The sequence below is a fragment of the Bubalus bubalis genome, chromosome 2 (assembly GCF_019923935.1).
Source record: "Bubalus bubalis isolate 160015118507 breed Murrah chromosome 2, NDDB_SH_1, whole genome shotgun sequence".
In the NCBI taxonomy this organism is placed as follows: Eukaryota; Metazoa; Chordata; class Mammalia; order Artiodactyla; family Bovidae; genus Bubalus; species Bubalus bubalis.
The window spans coordinates 52966882-52987019 of NC_059158.1; the positions used below are offsets into that span (position 1 = coordinate 52966882).

Consider the following 20138-nt stretch of genomic DNA (forward strand, 5'->3'; position numbering starts at 1 on the left):
TGGCTGAGATGGGGCCCACCTGGCTGAGCTCCCTACACTGGAGAGGGCCTGCCCCTCACCTAGGTGGAGGGCGCCCCTGCAGCATGCCAGCAGCGCCACTGCAGCCCATCATTAAAGAGAAGGGGCCTGGTCCCAGGACCAGGACACAGTGTCCAGCACTCCCCACTCTAGAGCCAGCATGTCAACTGCAGTTTCCAGCGTCCCACACTAGGGCTGGCTGTCACTGCTTGGAGAAATCGTCATACCTCCAAAGACTCTTTCCATCCAAGCCACCTAAAACAGAGAGAGGGGATCAGGTGCTGGTGGCTTCCACTGGGCACGCACTTGCACCATGGAGGCAAAGTTGGGACTTGGGGTCACATCAGTGCCACCAGAAGGGGAAACAGATAATCCTTCAGGGCTTCTGAAACTAAAAAAAGAAAGAAAGAAAGAGAAAAAAAGAGCTCATAGTGAATATGCTTTGTGCAAAAGCTTGTGGACAGGGCCATAACACTGGAAGTGAGCTGGTATGGGGACAGCTGTCCTCCCTAGGAAGCAGCAGTTTGGGTCTCAAGACATTTTTCACTCCTAAAGCCTTTAAGATCCTCAATGATTTTTATCTGAATTATATTTATCAAGTTACCATATTAGAAAATTAAAACTGAAAAAAAATTTAATAGTCCCACAAGGTAAGGATAGGGTAAACAGCAAAAATTTTAGTATGTAAAACTGAAAATTTTTAAATTATCCATTTTAAACTAAAAATAAGGCAATTTCTTATTAACACGAATACTATTTTGAGAAATTATTTTCCAAAACAAAAAAATTAGTGAATCACATTTTCATTTTTATCAGTCTCGTTACTCTTTCTGGCTTAAGATAGCCAAATTCTCATTTTTGCCTCTGCAGCCCAAAACTGCAACAGTCAGCCCTCCACTATTGGTTCCACAAGTGCAGATTCAACCAACCTCAGATCAAAAATATTCAGGAAAAATAATCCCAGAAAGTTCCTAAAAGCAAAATTTGAGTGTGCTGACAATTTACATAGTATTTACACTGCATTAGGTATTACAAGTATGTATTGTAAGTATTATAAGTATATATTATAGGTATATGAGATGATTTAAAGTGTATTGAGAGGATATACAAATGTTATATGCAAATGTTACACTATTTTACATAAGGGACTTGAGCATCCAGTTTAGTAGCCTTAGGGTACCTGGAACCAATTTTCTGCAGATATCAAGGGACAATCTTAATAATTTTTTTATTGTAATATAATTTTTACAATATTGTATTGGTTTCTGCTGTACAACATTGTGAATCAGCCATATGTATACATATATCCCCTCCCTCTTGAGCCTCCCTCCCACCACCAACCCCACCCCACCCTTCGAGGCCATCAGAGCACCAAGCTGACCTCCCGGTGCTATGCTATACAGCAACTTCCCACTAGATGTCTATTTCACACATGGTCAGGTATATATGTCAATGCGACTCTCTCAATTCATTCCCACCTTTGCTTTCCCCCCGTTTCCACAAGTCTGTTCTCTACATCTGCACCTTGATTCCTGTCTGCAATTAGGTTCATCAGTGCCATTTTTCTAGATTCTATATATATGCATTTAACATATAATATTTGTTTTTTCTTACTTCACTCTGTATGACAGGCTCTAGGTTCTACATTGACATCACTTCGACTCAATTTCATTCCTTTCAATGGCTGAGTAATATTCCACTGTTGGCTTCCCTGATGCCTACAGTGGAGATACTGGTTTGACTCCTGGGTTGGGAAGGACCCCCATAGAAGGAAATGGCAGCCCACTTCAGTATTCTCGCCTGGGAAATCCCATGGGCAGAGGAGCCTGGCTGGCTACAGTCCATGGGGTCATAAGAGAGTCATTCATGACTTCAAAGACCAAACAACAAATATTCCATTGAATATATGTACCACAACTTCTTTATCCACTCATCTATTGGTGGACACGTAGACTGCTTCCATGTCCTGGATATTTTAAATAGTGCTTCAATGAATATTGGAGTACATGTATCTTTTTGAGTTATGGTTTTCTCAGGGTATATGACAAGTCATATGGTAATTCTATGTTTAGCTTTAATACTTTCATTGTGCCTATGTTTAACATAAGCTACATAAGCTTAAAATAAATTATAAATTATAGATATAATTATAAATTTATGATTATAAATATAAATTATATCTGATGCAAATTGGTCAGCAAGGAAAGTTAATTTTTTAAATTTTTAAAAATTTACTAACTGGAGGAAAATTGTTTCACAATGTTTGATTTCTGCCTTACAATATAATTCAGCCAAAATTATACATAAATGTTTAGCTTTTTAAGGAAACTCCATATTGTTCTCCACAGTGGTTGCACCAATTTACATTCCCACCAACAGTGCAGGAAGGGTACTTTTTCTCCACACCCTCTCTAGCATGTATTGTTTGTAGATTTCTTGATGATGGCTATACTGGCTGGTGGCACCTCATTGTAGTTTTGATTTGGCGTTTCTCTAATGAGTCCCCTGCACTGGCAGGCAGATTCTTTACCAGTGATGTTGAGCATCTTTTCCTGTGTCTGTTGGCCATCTTCTTTGGAGAGATGTCTGTTTAGGTCTTCTGCCCATTTTTCGATTGGATTGCTTGTTTGATATTGAACTCCATAAGCTGTTTGTATATTTTGGAAATTAATCCTTTGTTGCTTGTTTGCAACTATTTTCTCACATTCTGAAGGTTCTTTTCATCTTGTTTATGGTTTCCTTTGCTGAGCAAAAGCTTTTAAGTTTAATTAGGTCTCAACTATTTTTGTTTTTATTTTCATTACTTTAGGAGGTGGGTCAAAAAAGATCTTTCTGTGATCAATAAATCTGGTTAAGTTACAGGATACAAAACTAACGCAGAGAAATATCTTGTACTCCTATACACTTAACAGTGAAAGAGCAGAAAGAGAAATTAACAATCCCATTTACCATTGCAACAAAAAGAATAAAATATCTAGGAATAAATCTACCTAAGGGACAAAAGACCTGTACTCAGAAAACTATGAAGTACTGATGAAGGATAACAGAGGACACAAGCAGATAGAAAACTATACCATGTTCTTAGACTGGAAGAATCAATATAATGAAAATTAATATACTACCCAAAGCAATCGACAGATTTGATGCAACCCCTGTGAAATTACCTTCAAAGAACTAGAACAAAGAATTTTACAATTTGTAGGGAAATACAAAAGACTCTGAATAGCCAAAGTAATCTTGAGAAAGAAAAATGGAGCTGAAGGAATCAGGGCTCCCTGACTTCAGACTATACTACAAAACTATGGTCATCAAAACAGTATGGCACAGGCACAAAAACAGAAATACAGGTCAACTGAACAGGAGAGAGGGTCCCAAAATAAACCCATGCACCTATGGTCACCTCATCTATGACAAAGGAGGCAACAATATATATTGGAGAAAAGACAGCCTCTTCTACTAAGTGGTGCTAGGAAATCTGGACAGCTACATGGAAAAAAATGAAATTAGAACATTCCCTAATACCATGTTGTTTAGTGGGTGTTTAGTCACTAAATCATGTCCAGCTCTCTTGCAACCCCATGGACTGTAGCCAGCCAGGCTCCTCTGTCCGTGGGATTTCTCAGGCAAGAATACTAGAGTGAGTTGCCATTTCCTTCTCCAGGGGATCTTCTCAACCCTGGGATTGAACCCATGTCTCCTGCAACCCCTAACACTATACATAAAAATAAAACGGATTTTATAGTTTTGAGTTTTACACTATAAAACTCTTGGAGGAAAACAAGAAAAGCACCCATATGTTTTGATTGAAGGATATGAAGAAAATTTGGCCTCATGCAGATATGTAGTTGGAAGAGAGGACTTTCTGGACACCTTGACAAAGACTCAGGCCTGAGTGCAGGCTATACCTGTTCTTACTTGCTCTCCTACCCTGAGTCATCAGAAGGGCATGTGAAGCAGAGCCCTACCAATCCACAGTCCAGAACCATGCAGCCAAAACTAGCCCACCCAGATGCAGAGAGAGAGAAAAAGTATTAAAAAAAAAAAACACCTTTATTTTTGGCTGCACTGGGTTTTGTTGCTGCTCCAGCTTTTCTCTAGTTGTGGTGAGTGACAACTACGTTCTGGTTATGGTGCACGGGCTTATTTTGGTGGCGTCTCTTTTGTAGAGCACAGGGTCTAGGGCACGTGAGCTTCAGTAGTAGTGGCGTACAGGCTTAGCTGCCCCCCAGCATGTGGAACCCTCCTAGACTAGTGATCGAACCCATGTCCCCTGTACCAGCAGGCAGATTCTTAACCGCAGGACCAGTAGGGAAGTTCAATAAATACTTACTGTGTCCACTGACTGACACACAACAAAAAGAGTGGTGATTAAAAAACGAATCTCACAGCTTATGGAAACTTTAATACAAGCTGAAAAATGTTATAACGATCTTGGTCAAGAATAATTGCCCAGAAGAAAATTTCTCTTTGGATCTTTTAATGTAACACATTGGATCCCTGAGCAGTCTCCCAACATAAAACACTTACCTCTGGCCTCCATCTGGTACCGTTTACCCTAAGTTCCACTGCATCAGGCCTGTTGACCAATCTTCCTACTGTAATCTCAGTCTTTCTCTCTGCAGAGCATACTAGACACATGATCCCGAAACAAGCAGCTCAAATCCTACCCCATGGCCGACTGGGCCAGAAACACTCCCTCGCCCCCAGGCCTACGGGAGCCACAGTTGCCCAGGTGGACAGCATGGAGGGCAGGAGAGGCTTCTGACCCCAGCCACTCCCCTAAACCTCTCCCAGCTCCTGATGTCACTCCCCCGGTCACTGTAATGAGTTTGGTTCTGTAACCAAAAAAGTCTAATTAGACTGGAATCATTTGATTGGAATCATAGTGCTGCATCAAACACTAATCTATACTTTGGTGGTAGTATATCCACCAGTGCTAGTTTTAACCATATAGAAAGATCAGCTTACAATTTTGTGACAAATGTTTTATTTATAGAGAATTAAAATTTAGGCATAAGCATGACACAAACATTATATATAGCGCTGTCCATGACAGAGGTGACGACACTGCTCACGGAGGGCCTGGCTCCAGCCGCACACCGCAAATGCTGGCGTGAGCGCCTGGGGGCGCGGGGGGCCGGCGGCCTTCTTGTTTGGTTTGGTTTAAATAACTTCTGGATGCGTTCAAGTAATACTGATCATTTAATGTTCAAAAAACTTTTAATAACAAATTTCGAGTAAAATTAATTGAAATATTTATAATAGGATTTCATTGTTACACAGTATTTCCAATGTACAATCAAGGCAATGCACAACATTTAAAAGGAAGGGGAAAATATCTATTGCACCCACAAGGGAAAAGGCTTTTTATTCATTTTCGGGGATGCTGCAATTCAATATTCATGTTAAAACCTTTACGCACTTTAGTAAACACGTCCTACATGTAATGCAGCATTGTGGGTTAGAAGACCCTTTTAACAGTTTCCAAGTGCAAGCTAACTCTCCAATCAATATCCCACACACTAGGGCACTAGCCCATCTCCTGGCACATATCACGCCCTGAACTCTAAACTGTAGCACTCTGCCGTGTCAGTCAGTCTCGTGGGGTCTTGTGGTGGATGGCATTTACCCAGCTCAGTGTCCTGTTAGATAATCCTGGGTAGAATCTGAGGCAAATGAGTCCACATCCTCGTTCTCCGAGTCGTCACTGCTGTCATCTGCAGCCGGCTCCCCTGTGAGGGCTATGCGAGCGTAATCATCTGTGTCTATCGACTTGCAAAAGTGGATGGCGTATTTCAGTTTCTCCTCCAGCACCTGCTTACAGGAATACCTGGGCAACTTCAACAAGAAGAAGCACGTGTAGGATTCAGGAAGGAAATGGTCAGGTGGGTTGTATTTATCCAATACCTGTTAATGAAAAATGTTAAATAATCAGAGACCATGTACAGGACAGGTAAAACTGCAATCTGTTTTATTATGTTCATTAGAGTTGACTCTCATTCACATACAGCATGATGTTTTTGGCTAAGAATAACAAAATATCACAAAAAATATCATCTAGTCAATTTCAGAAATAAAAAGGAACAACTCATTAATTCTTAGGACTTCCAGTAAAAAACAGCAATTGGTTGCTGTGATTTCACCCCCAGGGGCTGGCAGGTAAACAGAGCCTGATTCTGACCAGTCAGAACTCAAGGCAGAACTCTTATCCTCAATCGAATGGGCACTCTGATTTTTCTCAGTAAGCAGCATTATTTATTGATTTGCCTAATTCAACCAGAGACTCAAACAAATGCTTTTTTACATGATGTATGTGCTCAGAATCTAGAATATGCTGACTTAATAGCAGCATATTCTGGGGGTGGCCAGATACATTTTTTAGAAGTAGGTAGTGGTACCCAACACCTGTAGTCATAAAATTCTGAGCTCTCATATCAGAGAAGTTAAGTGTTTTTCATTTTGTTTCCAGAGGGTAGGAGAACCATGTAACAGGAAAGAACTGTTTTCTCATCTGTGGCAGAGCTCTGTGTGAGGGGCATGACTCTCAGTTGATTCCAAAGGACATGCAGGAGCCACACCTGGATGACGAAGTCTCTGCCCCGAAAGTCGGCGATGGTCCTGGGCAGCCTTGTGCGGCCCCACACGAAGCGAAGGAAGAGGCTCCGCTCAGTGTTGGAGAAGGACTCCATCACCTCCCAGAACCACTGGATCAGGGGCGCAGAGGGCTCCACCCCCTTGTATGTTGCCACAGACTTTAAAAGATGCAGAGGGATGTCTGGGCTGCCACACACCTGTGGAGGGACACACTTCACATCAGCATACCACAGCTTTCTACCAGGGCTGGGGTGGGGAGGGTCAGGTGAGAGCAGCTGGAGGGGAGGGGTGGGAGGCAGCGAATACTCGCTTCCTGAGTGCGTCTTACTTCACTCAAAAGGCATGAGCACATCTCAGACCTCCAAGAGCGAGATTTAACTGAGAGGTTTAACTGGTGGTGCTGATTCAGTGGATTACCACAAGAAGGGCGCTGCAGGGAAGCACAGCGAAGGGGTGGGCATACCATCGTCTCCAATTCATATCCGGTGAACAGAGAGAGAAGAGGGACAGGCACGACTCGGGCCATCCCCTCACGAACGGCAGCTACCTGCTCATCAAATTCATGGAGTCTGAAAGAAAACATCCACTTTGCTTTTCATGCAGATCATGAGCTACTCGTGCCAAGTCTCATTATGCGGACGGGCAAGGTGTGCGCTTTGCAGACACAGAGTCGCAAAGCTTCTCACAGACTGAGAAGCGAGACTGGCCCACAGAATTCTACCTCAAAAATGAGCCACAGCTATACCCATTACAAGACACAATTCTCCATCTTTCCCTCCTTCCCAGGAAGGAGCCAGAATTAGACATGCAGAGTCAGAGTCAGGTCCCACAATAGCCAAGCTAAGAACTTTCTGAAAGTCAATGCTGTATCCAAGGTCCTCGTGACTGGCGAGTTAGGGCATGACACAGAAATGAACACAGGTGGAGGACACAGGATACCTGCAAGGACTGCCCTCAGCCAGAGTCCAGCAAGCAAAGCCCACGTGATACACTGGGCCTCATCCCAACACCCAGTTGGATGATTCTGGAGGACAAGGCTTCCAAAGACCACACTGAGGGGACAGTGGGCAGAGGTCATGGATGGTGCCGCCGGTCCGCAATGCAGCAAACACAACTGAGCTGTAGTGCGAGGGCCCCGTGAGGGGTGGAGACCGTCCGAACACAGCCCGGCCCCGGGACCTCTGCTGGTAGAGCCCAACAGGGCACTTCTCACCCCGGTGTTCTAGCCAGAGCCAGGAATCTCAGGTGAGAACAGTAAGTACTCTGACCCTGACCACAAAGGAAGCTCTGATGATTGCAGGCAGCAATTGCTGGAGCCAACTCCATTAAATTTTACTTATGGAAAAAAAGCTGCCACCCAAGCAAACCATCTTCTGCTATTTTTGCTATTTATTGAGTTGAAACTCTGAAAGGCAGACAGTCACACACCTGTAGTTTATTGCGAGCCGGACATACTCTGCACGGTTGTCCAGAGTGATGTGTGTGTACTTGGAGCTCAGCTGGATGTCCTGGCCGCTGGCACTAGGCACTGTGAAGGGCAGGCTCATGGCCTCAAACTCCTCTGAGGTGGCTTCGTTATCACGGATGTACATGAGTCCAGGGATAAAATCTTTGTCGACCTTTCAAGGGAAGAAGGGAGTTCATCTACTGAGCTTGTTCCTCTGCCCCAGGCCCCTGTTCACATCCCATACATGGTCATGCCGGGTCTCGATCTGCCTGGAGCCTGTGGCAAGGCTCCAAGTGCGCTGCATGTGCCAGGAAATGAAGAAGCAGCAGCAGGGAAATGTTTTCACCCATGGAGCTGAAGAAAGAGTCTGCAACAAGGAAGTCCTTAAAATCACTTGCTGAGTGACTGTGTTGGTCAGAGGTGAGTCCCACCTGCACTGAGGGAACCACACCCTGGAGAGGTCCCCGGAGCCTAAACTGCCCCCCAGCTGCCTGCCCACGCGCTCAGCTGTGCCACAGGAAAGACAGCAAGCTTTCTCATCTGACGAGACTGTACAAGTGGCAAAGCCAACAAAGCAGGTATCAAGTTCTAGAAACAGGTTGGCCTGTGTCCACACCGCCACTCTGCTACCAGATGGCCAGCAGACTGATCATCATGAGTCTGTTGGGACCTCAGGGCAGGCTGTGCCTTTTAACCAGACCGCAGGCGACCCCCACCATGCTTTGCACTGGACACACAGTGAGTCCCATTTCTCTGTCCTCTCCCTCCTGGAGGTTACCTCGCTGAGGTCTGCAATGGTGAGGCTCATCCCAGCCAGCTGCTTCCAGACAGGCTCAGCAAGGTTCAGACTCAGGGGACTTCCAGTCCGAATGGCAATACCCAGTAACACACCTGCTCATTCAAAGCACAGAAGACAGGATATACTTGGTGCTGATGACAAAGTGCCCCGTCCACTCAAGCACACAGAGGAGATGAGCTCGGCACCGGGGCCTCAGTGCCCTCCAAACCAATGCTGCCCCGATTCACAGAGACTTAGGTCTGTCCTTGCAGCCTTATACCGTACACTAAAATGCATTACTTGCTTCTGTTCCTATGGACTGAGTCTATAACTCTTCTGCTCTTTCCACCAACAGTTGTAGCCACAGTGGCTAATCCTTGTTTCTTATATGGCAAAGCAGACGGCTGGAGCTTCTCAAGGAAGTTGGAGGCAGTGCCATGAGTGATGGAAGCTGACCCTCACCAGGAGGGAGGGCCTGGCCAAATGTAAAGACTCTCTAAGATGTGATCCCAAGTTTCGGATATGTTTAAGATGCAGAAACACAGTATCTCAGATCCTCTGAGCGAGAAAGGCACCGTCTGGTCCTTAGCACACAGCTGCTAATGGTCCAGCTCTGCGTGTCCCTGCAGCTACACACTGAGGAAGCCAACGGAGGTATTTACAACAGCCACCACCAGTCCCGAGACAGCAGCCACCACACTAAGCAGAGCACATGGAGCTGCACGCCTGCAGCACTGCATCCACACAAGAGGCCTACCCAAGAACCGGAACATGTTGGTGTGCACAGGCGCCCTGGCAGCTGGGCTGAACAGGTAGCAGTCCCGGTTGGCCCCCGACTCGTCCCTCCCATTGGGTGTTACGATCAGAAGCGGGGTGAGTCCATTCTGCAGCTCCTCACAGATCTCAGCTATGGACTCACTGTAGCCACCGCCACAGTCATCCACAGATTCACCTAGGGAAAAGCAGGGCCAGCAGCTCACAGCCACTGACTCCATCAGAGCCCCCTGGGGAGCACCCGGGGGTCTCCCGGTTCTCCTCTCACACCAACACCCCTCCACACATGCGAGCTCTCACCCACAAACTTGACCTTCCAGACGCGGTGTGGGAGGAGGAGGCTGTCGGGACTGAACGAGGTCATCTTAGCACACATCTGCCCAAAGACAGACTTGGTCCCATCAGGGCCTGCGAGGCCCCCTTTACTTCTTGAACGCTTGACCTAGAGACAGAAAGAAGGAAAATACATAACAAAGTCCACAGCAGAAAGCACATGGGTGCCATCTTCACAAGCTGACCAGCCCTGGAACCCCTGCATCCAAAGCAGTGCTCTGCAGCTGATCATCCCTCCTGCTACCCTCGCCTGCCCTGTCCTGGTCACAGTGGGGGTGACGGTGAGGTCCCTCTACAGACAACAAACACCACTCAGATCCCTGGTGTCACCCCTACAACCTCAGGCCACTGTGAGCACCCAGCAAACTCAAGTACAACCACCTGAGCGTGCCTGTGCAAACATGAAGGGCAGCTGGACCTCCCAAGAGTAACTCCTGTCCTCGTCTCCTCACCCACACCTGCTGAGGACCCCAAGGACCAGCTTAGAGCTCCTCTCTCTCCCGCCCTTTGACACAGGCTGCCTGCTAGACAGCTGTGTCAGCCAGGCCAGGGCCCGCTCACCAGCACACACAGCACATCAGGACGGGTGGCGACTATCAAGAGAACACAGACCACAGGGAAAGCTGCAAGCAGCTCAAGTAGGCAGTAACTGCAACCTGGTTTATCCTCACACTGTATTTAGCCTTACCCATCGTCTCCATGCAGAGAAGGCAGTGGCACCCAACTCCAGTACTCTTGCCTGGAAAATCCCATGGATGGAGGAGCCTGGTGGGCTGAAGTCCATGGGGTCGCTAAGAGCTGGACACGACTGAGCAACTTCACTTTCACTTTTCACTTTCATGCATTGGAGGAGGAAATAGCAACCTACTCCAGTGTTCTCGCCTGGAGAATCTCAGGGATGGGGGAGCCTGGTGGGCTGCCGTCTATGGGGTCGCACAGAGTCGGACACAACTGAAGCGACTTAGCAGCAGCAACAGCAGCATCGTCTCCATGACAAAGAGACAGGATACCTGAAAGCAGCCTCTAAGCAGACCATCAGCCCTGGGAGGGTCACATCAAGTGGCTCTGAGACCAGACCTGGATGCACCAGCTTGGCCAGAACAGAACCTTCCTTCTGTCCTTTCCTCACCTGCACAGATTCTACTCAACCCTTGGGGTCACTTTGTCTCCAAGTATGAGCACTTATCCCACCTGTGTTTCTCATCATAAGCTATCCAGATTGATGTAAAAGTAGCTGTGGTTTTGCACTGTTGAAATTTGCCATTTGACACTGGAATACATTCTTAAATAAATGTGGTTATGTTATACTTCATTTTAATGTGCATTTCTTGCTTTATGTTTTTCGCTAATGACTTATTACTTGCTGCTTATTTTATATTTATTTTAAACAAGAGTACGTTATCACTTCCCTGGTGGCTTAGATGGTAAAGCGTCTGCCTGCAATGTGGGAGACCCAGGTTTGATCCCTGGGTTGCGAAGATCTCCTGGAAAAGGAAATGGCAACCCACTCCAGTATTCTTGCCTGGAGAATCCCCACGGATGGAGGAGCATGGTAGGCTACAGTCCATGGGGTCACAAAGAATCGGACACGACTGACTGAGAGTACATCATGAGAAATGCTGGGCTGGAGGAAGCACAAGCTGGAATCAAGATTGCCAGGAGATATGCAGATGACACCACCCTTATGGCAGAAAGTGAAAAAGAACTAAAGAGCCTCTTGATGAAAGTGAAAGAGAGTGAAAAGTTGGCTTAAAGCTCAACATTCGGAAAACTAAGATCATGGCATCCGGTCCCATCGTTTCATGGCAGATAGACGGGTAAACAATGGAAACAGTGGCTGACTTTATTTTTTTGGGCTCCAAAATCACTGCAGATGGTGATTGCAGCCATGAAATTAAAAGACGCTTACTCCTGGAAGGAAAGTTATGACCAACCTAGACAGCACATTAAAAAGCAGAGACATTACTTTGCCAACAAAGGTCTCTGGTTTTTCCTGTGATCCTGTATGGATGTAAGAGTTGGACTCTAAAGAAAGCTGAGTGCCAAAGAATTGATGCTTTTGAACTGTGGTGTTGGAGAAGACTCTTCAGAGTCCCTTGGACTGCAAGGAGATCCAACCAGTCCATCCTAAAGGAGATCAGTCCTGGGTGTTCATTTGAAGGACTGATGTGGAAGCTGAAACTCCAATACTTTGGCCACCTGATGCGAAGAGCTGACTCAATGGAAAAGACCCTGATGCTGGGAAAGATTGAGGGCAGGAGGAGAAGGGGATGACAGAGGATGAGAAGGCTGGATGGCATCATTGACTCGATGGACACGGGTTTGAGTGAACTCCGGGACTTGGTGACGGACAGGGAGGCCTGGCGTGCTGCATGCGGTTCATGGGGTCACAAAGAGTCGATACAACTGAGCGACTGAACTGAACTGATGGAAATGATGTTAGACCAAAAGCAAATTCAAGTGATTGTCTTATTCAAGTTCAAAATGGGTTGTAAAGCAGCAGAAACAACGCACAACATCAACAATGCATTTGGCCCAGGAACTGCTAACGAATGTACATTGCAGTGGTTGTTCAAAAAGTTATGCAAAGGAGACGAGCCTTGAAGATGAGGAGCATAGGGGCTGGCCACTGGAAGTTGACAATGACCAACTGAGAGCAATCATCAAAGCTGATCCTCTCATAACTACACAAAAAGTTGCCCAAGAACTCAGTATCAACCATTCTACAGTCATTTGGCATTTGAAGCAAATTGGAAAGGTGAAAATACTCAGTAAGTGGGTGCCTCATGAGCTGACTGAAAATCAAAAAAATGGTCATTCTGAAGTGTCATCTTCTCTTACTCTATGCACCAACAAACTATTTCTCGACTGGATTGTGATGTGAGATGAAAAGTGGATTACATGACAACCAGTGATGACCAGTTCAGCGGTTGGACCGAGAAGCAGCTCCAAAGCACTTCCCAAAGCCAAACTTGCACCAAAAAACAGGGTCATGGTCACTGGTGGTCTGCTGTTGGTTTGATCCACTACCACTTTCTGATTCCTGGAAAAATCCTTACATCTGAGAACTATGCTCAGCAAATCGATGAGATGCACTGAAAACTGCAACGCCTACAGCCAGCATTGGTCAACTGAATGGGCCCAATTCTCCGTGACAACGCGCAACCGTATGTTGCACAACCAATGCTTCAAAAGTTGAACAAATTGGGCTATGAAGTTCTGCCTCACTGCCATATTCACCTGACCTCTCGCCAACTGATACCACTTCTTCAAGCATCTCAACAACTTTGAGGGAAGGGAAAACACTTCCACAACCAGCAGAAGGCAGAAAATGCTTCCCAAAAGTCTGTCAAATCCTGAGGAATGGATTTTTATGCTACAGGAATAAACAAACTTATTTCTCATTGGCAAAAATGTGCTGATAGTAATGGTTTCTATTCTGATTAATAAAGATGTGTTTGAGTCTAGTTATACTGATTTAAAATTCAGGATCTGAAACTGCAATTATTTTTGCACCAACCTAATAAGATGCCTCAACAGATCAGAACAATGGCCTCAAGCCCTTACTCAGCTACTCAGTGGACTAAGTAACCCTGCAGCCTGCATCTCAGGCTGTGCTTCAGAATCACCCAGGAAGCTCAGTCTGAAGTGATGGCAAAATGAGAAGTTAAGGAAAAATGATTCTGAAAATGTACTTTTACACTGACTCCTCTGGCTAAACTCTCATCATCCTTAACTTCTTTGTGAGTTCTCAGCTGAGTTTAACAGCTAATTTTCCTTATTGCAGAAATTATCAATCTTAAGACTAAAAGAACAATGACAATAATAATAACAAGAGTTTCCTGTGGAGTGAGTTTTCCTACACGCCACACATTCAGCTGCACGTTCTCGTATGTCATTTCATTTAGCCTCAGCAGCTCTCTAAGGCACACAATACCTGGGGGGGAAGTGAGCTACAGAAAGGAAGAGGATGCGTTCCTCTGTGAGGGTAAGTAAAACACAGACTTGCTTCCCACTTGAAAGATCACATCACCTCCATTTACAGTGCCAGTTAACACAGCCTGATGCTCTCAGCCGCTACGAAGGAGCATGGCTCTATGAATACAGCCAGGACACTGCAAGGACAGGGTTGTGTACCTGCTATCTCTGAACAGCAGGAATATAGGTAGTTTTAATTGTCTTTAAATTTTCTAAATTTTTGGAAATGTGCTCATTATCTATAATAAAAATTTTTAATATACACTGATTTTTAGACCCTGTTACAAAACTAAATCAAATTCAAACAGAAATACCCTCCAAGAACACAGCCTACTTTTAGTGTCTCTAGGGCACTTTCAACATAAAGTAAGAAAATCTCTCCCCAGGGATCCCCACAAAAGTTGCAGCCCTGGGAGAGTACAGGGAAGAGGCCACCTACACCACCTTTCTGGGTGACTACTGGTGTCTGCGTTCAACTTGGACTCACAGACTGTCCCCTCCACCGCTCTGCTCTATTTTATCTCCATCTTTGTGGAAGTTCTTCCTAATTTTAAGAGTGGGTATGAAACCCTGAATTGAGGAGAATCTGGCTCTGGCGCCTGAGGGGCTCTGTAGCTGGAGTGGCTGCTCCGACATGAACGAGCACTGTACACTGCACCGAAGGGCGTTTATACGTCTTTTAAAAAATGTGCAATAAAGTCTGTTTGCCCTCTTATCTATTCTTATCTAGTCACATCTGTTCAGACATGCACCCAAAAGACTCATAACTCAAGGCACTAGGGATATAAAGACGAGAAAGAAAGAGGTATCAAGCACACAATGACTGAAAAATGTGCCTAGTGCAGACTCCAGGTTATCCAGGTTCCCAGCAACCAGAGCCCCTGGGCCTGGACACCCACATTGGGCCACTGGCCCCAGCATGGTGCCCGCGCATGGCCGAGGCAAGCCTGAGACCCAAGAACACCCAACTGTCTAAATTAGACGATCTGCAGCCATCAGCCTTCTGCACTTATGAACTGAAGTATTTAAAACCTAATAATGTAGAGAAAATCAAAATGATTCTCCAAGGGGGGAAATAAAAGCTTTCTCATTAATCTAATTAAATAGCCCATTTGTTTGTGGAATGGGCTGACTGACCTCCAGCTTCACATTAAACATTATGACGTCAGTGAATTAATCACTTCCATCAGCATGGTCACATGTGTTCTCCAGCAAAGGACAAGAGTTGTTGTCTTAATTAAAAATGCCCCCCAAGAACAACTCAGGAAGAATTTCTAGTCATATAACCAACATCAGGGTAAAAATCATGTGCTAACAAGGAAGTTCAGGAACAAAGCACTTGTTCTTCATGGCTCGCTTTTGCTCCAGAGGTGGGACCAATTTCATCTGCATGGTAAATGTCAAGCACACACAATGTCATCGTTAGTGCCTTTTGTTTTAATTCTTTTAATGTGAAGCTTATATACATTCGGCCTCAGTATAAGTCCAGAGATAGTCTCCTTTTCATTTCTTTGATTACTACTGTGATGCAAAGTCTTAGCATTAGTGATTCTGGCCTATTAAACTGGCAAAGTAAGCCATCAGAATTGGAGAGGGTGTGAGGCTGGTGTGAATACGAAACCTGCTCTGCATCTCAGAACCTAACCCAAGTGGGTGACTGAAGACACACACGTAGCTAGAGCCACACCAGCTGGCCCTGCTGTATCCCAGAGAAGCAGGCCCAACTTTCCAGCCCACAGCAGAGAAATCAGCATGTGCTGCTGGTTAGCAGAAACAATCGCACAGCCCCACGGCACAGGACAGAGATCTGGGTGCTTACAATGCATTAAGGGGAACACAGAGCAAGTTACCACAGTCTAGTTCAGGTTATAACATACCCCACAAACATCAGCAGCAGTTGTCAACATGTGGTGGAAATATGGGTCATTTTTACTTTTCCCTTTTTGCTTATCTGGATTTGTGCTCCCAGGTTATCTGAAATAAGCTTTCCTTCTTCGTGTTATAAAGAAAACCATTTACATGGCCACCTGGCAGTCTCAGCACCACAAGCCATCCCACACACATGGCACCTTGCTCTCAAACCAAGGGCACAAGAGGAGTCTTGCTGTGAGCACTTGCCCCAGGCTGCAGGGATACAACTCACAACCACAAAATCATCGCATCTGTGAACAGAGAACATCTCCATTTTGTTACCTGGATGCGGTTCAACTCCACCACAGGGCCGTGCTGGCGATCTCGCACCATAGTGGCTTGTACTACTTTTCGGAAGGCCGCTTCCTAAAACACACCACAACAGAATTTAGAATGTTATACGTTAAGTATTACCCATAGATATTCCACGTCATAAAACTCCCTTTTTCAGGTCTGAGGTGGCCCAGGGGATTAGCCTGGCATCAATACACAAGTCCCTGCAGAGGCTCAGGCAGCCAGCAGGGCCAGTGCTTGGCACTGCTCCCTGCCTGCCATCTGGGGGCAGGAGGCACCCAACATGCCCTGGACACAGAGGGGAGAGGGCCAGAACCTGAGGAGCAGCTGCTCTAACTCAGGTCTCAGGCCAGGCTCAGGGCTAAGGAGAAAACTGCAAGTCCAGTACTGGCAGGACTGAGGCACCAACTGCACCTCAGCACTGCTGTCCTGACAGAGACACCAGACACAAGGCAGCGGCAGCCACGGAGCCTAGGGGAGTGGGCCAGGGCCGGGGCAGGGATGGAGACACGCTGGCACCCTGCACTGAAAGAAACCTGGAAAAACCCAGGGTGAAGACGACAAGGAAAGGGAGCGGGTGCCAACTCCACCCGGGGAAGCATGCCCGTGTGGACCCCAGCACATGGGGAGACTGTGCGGTGCTGTGCGCGTGCCTGAGGACGGGACCAGACCCCAGAGGCCCTCAAAGGAAACAGAGTCACTGGCAGACACGGGTCCCCACAAGTGGACCCCATGTTCTTTTCTGGAGAAAGGGTGGCTAAGAGAGACATAGAGGGCAGGGCACACTGCTCTTAAGTCAAAGCCCCAGAACTCCCACCTGTGGAGGAGGCGAGGGCAGAGGTGCTCCCATCTGCACAGAGGGGGCCACAGACACACACCCCACACCACACAGGAGACTGCAGAGTAGGTCCCTCCCCACACAATCCTGCACACCAACCAGCTACCTTTGCCCTCACCCTTCCTGACCTCTGCTCTCCCCCTGCTCTGGGCAAGCGTTCCCTTCCCCACAGAGCAGCCCCCCTAGTCCCACCCTCCTGAGATGCGCTCTCTTCTGGGCTCTGCTGACTCCACAGTCACCAACAAAAACTACTCGCCAAAACTCCCAGCAGAAGCAGTCCTTTCTAACTAGGACCAAACAGGCTGATCCTCTGTTGCTGAAGGAACCTTTCAGCCTCCCTGAGGCCCCCACCCCCCCACTCAGTTGCAGGAGACTCGCACACTGTGTGAGATGCTGCCTCTCTGCTCTCCCCACAAGGAGAGGCTTTCTCCCTTTTATTGAGCATTATCACCTCCACTCTGAAGGACTAAAGTAATGATGAAAGGAATCAATTTGCCATTTTTATTACTTAAAAAGGGTTCAAGTAAAGATTCAAATTTGATTTTACCTGTCCACAATTTTTTCCTGCTCCCCATTATTAGAGAAATTTTTCCATTACCACAATCCCCATCATTGCCTACATGTCTCTGCTGCTGCTGCTAAGTCACATCAGTCATGTCTGACTCTGTGCGACCCCATAGATGGCAGCCCACCAGGCTACCCCATCCCCAGGATTCTCCAGGCAAGAACACTGGAGTGGGTTGCCATTTCCTTCTCCAATGCATGAAAGTGAAAAGTGAAAGTGAAGTCGCTCAGTCACATCGGACTCTTCAAGATTCCATGGACTGCAGCCTACCAGGTTCCTCCGTCCATGGGATTTTTCAGACAGGAGTACTGGAGTGGGGTGCCATCACCTTCTCCGACATGTCTCTAAGCCACACATAAAAATAAAATGTGTGCACCAGTCTTTTGTGGCTAGGAATTTTAGGAAATAAAGCTAATCCTGAAAAATAATCTGTTTGGACAGTACTCCAAAACATCTAAATTTTATTATCATTAAAAACAGGCCATGACCTTGGATTAAAAACCCTATATGTCACAGAATCAGAACCCTCAGGGCAAGGACTCCTTAACCTAACCTCTATACTTTTTTCCCTGTATAAACACCCCCCAGCATACAGCAACTGAGCCTCTTCTAAGCCATCCTGCCAAGATGCTTCCCAGAAACTTGATGACTTCAGATATCTCAATTCTAGACAGCTCAAATTATTACAAATGTCAGCGGGTCAAAATCTGTCTGACACCTTTCAGAAGCCCTCATTCCTGATTCTTTCCAGAGTCTGATAAATTACCTTCAACCAGGAATTTCTACATATCCTAGTATAATACTTTTATCTAAGCAATCTATAACTTCTGGGTCCTCTGCTAGACATACCTGGAGAAGAAATTATCTCATTTTTTTTTTCCTTCCTGCTGCCAGTAGGAATTTGCCATAAAGCTTCAAGTCCAGGATAGCAGAGAGCACTGTAAGAATGGAAGCTTAGTTTTGCCAACCCCCTCCTGAGGGGTGGGGTAGTGGGAAAGAGATTACCAGGGGAGATCACAGCACCTAGCCATTTTAATATAAGCTCTAAGAAGAAGGGATTTGTGTCTGTCTGTCACCAATGCACTCTAAGAACCCAGGACAGAGCCTGGTATATAGTAGGTGCTCTGTGAACATTTGCTAAATGAGCTGTTTTCAGTATATTTCTGGTTTAGAAATTTTTGTTGGATTAAAACTTACTAAGGATAACAACATCACCTACAGTAAAAATTGTTACCAGAGCAGTACCTTTCCCTGGGATATCAGAATTCCTCGCAGAGTGTCAAACCCCACAGATGGCCCAAGTCCAGTTTCATCGAGAGAGCCCTCAAGGTCAAACATGGGGATGCAGGGGCAAAAGAGCTCTGAGATGTGATGCAGGAGCAGCAGCCGGTTCCTCAGCGCTATGATAGGGATTTCCTGTAAATGATTGTACTCCATGGGAACCTGAAACATGCAAACTTGTTATGTCAATTTACGTGTCAAATGCACAGTTAAGCCACAGTATAGCAGATGGGTTGAAAATACTGTTCTTGAAAACAAAGAAGCACTATGACTTCTGAGTTTGGTTTGAAAAATCTTGCCATTTTAAAAATAATATTCTGGCCATTTTGCCTGAGCCAAGAAATGTTAACCAAGGAGAAGGCTAAAAAAAAAAATTAGCTTATAGAATTATATTTACTACAGAAAACATACAATCTGTACTACCAGAATAGTTTATAAAATTTTTAATAAAGGTGATACACTGATATACACAGAATGTTGACAAGTGTGAATAATTAAGGTTCTTATATGTGTGAGTGCTCAGTTGTGTATGACTCTTTGCGACCGCAGGGACTGTGCCCGCCAGGCTCCTCTGTTCATGGAGTGTTCCAGGCAAGAATACTGGAGTGGGTAGCCATTTCCTACTCCAGGGGATTTTCCTGACCCAGGGATTGAACCTGGTAATTAAGGTTCTTAAAATACTGTTTTTATCATTATGAATCAGGGGAAAGGGAGTGTGTGCATGCTTGTACACCCATAACTTAGTACATAGAGCATAACTTTGTCACAACATGCATGCCTGCTAGCCCACTTGGCTCAACCAACTGACCTGTACAGGGAGCTTCCCAGCGCTGGCAGGCTTGCTGGTTGACCAGGCGAGAGTGTGTGCTGAGCCACAGGCCACACGGTTGACCTTCTTACCCTGAAGAGCAGCTACCAGCCGAGGCCTCTGGATGGCATTTGTTGTTCCGTCTCCCAGCTGTCCCTCATCATTGTCACCCCACGTATAAACTTCACCTAAAGCAGCAGATTGAGAACAAGGACTTGCAGACAAGAACCAATAAATGCACAACCACCACATCTTCCCACGTATACAGTCCTCACTACCCTCCAACGGACTGTTGGCGGTCATCTGTGCAAATGTTACACTTATGGTGACCTAGATGTCTTGAATCACAATACTTAAAAGGCAGCAGGAGTCCCAGGATTCTTGACAGCCTCTGCTGGCTAAAACTCCTTTTCCAAGTGTGTCTGTTCACCAGACTAAGCATGTACCTGGAAGCAGCTCTTAATCCGAACAAGTAACATCAAAACAGATGGTAAAAACAATCCAAATTGATTTTGTATG

General features: G+C 45.9%; 1 protein-coding gene across 8 annotated transcripts in view; it reads right to left on the minus strand.

The window, feature by feature from the left end:
• Positions 1 to 5201: 5201 nt before the first annotated feature.
• HERC2 (HECT and RLD domain containing E3 ubiquitin protein ligase 2) overlaps positions 5202 to 20138 on the minus strand; it is a 238331-nt gene continuing 223394 nt past the window's right edge. For 7 of the 8 annotated variants that reach the window (XM_044932091.2, XM_044932094.2, XM_044932108.2 and 4 more), the window contains 10 exons: positions 19620 to 19807; positions 18776 to 18973; positions 16116 to 16199; positions 9912 to 10053; positions 9595 to 9789; positions 8838 to 8950; positions 8041 to 8231; positions 7076 to 7181; positions 6597 to 6809; positions 5202 to 5925 (listed from right to left, as the gene is read on the minus strand). In XM_044932091.2, the coding sequence (XP_044788026.2) occupies positions 5653 to 5925; positions 6597 to 6809; positions 7076 to 7181; positions 8041 to 8231; positions 8838 to 8950; positions 9595 to 9789; positions 9912 to 10053; positions 16116 to 16199; positions 18776 to 18973; positions 19620 to 19807 (1703 nt within the window). In that variant the 3' untranslated portion in view covers positions 5202 to 5652. The remainder of the gene's footprint in view (positions 5926 to 6596; positions 6810 to 7075; positions 7182 to 8040; positions 8232 to 8837; positions 8951 to 9594; positions 9790 to 9911; positions 10054 to 16115; positions 16200 to 18775; positions 18974 to 19619; positions 19808 to 20138) is intronic. The other variant, XM_044932113.2, reaches the window with a different exon arrangement.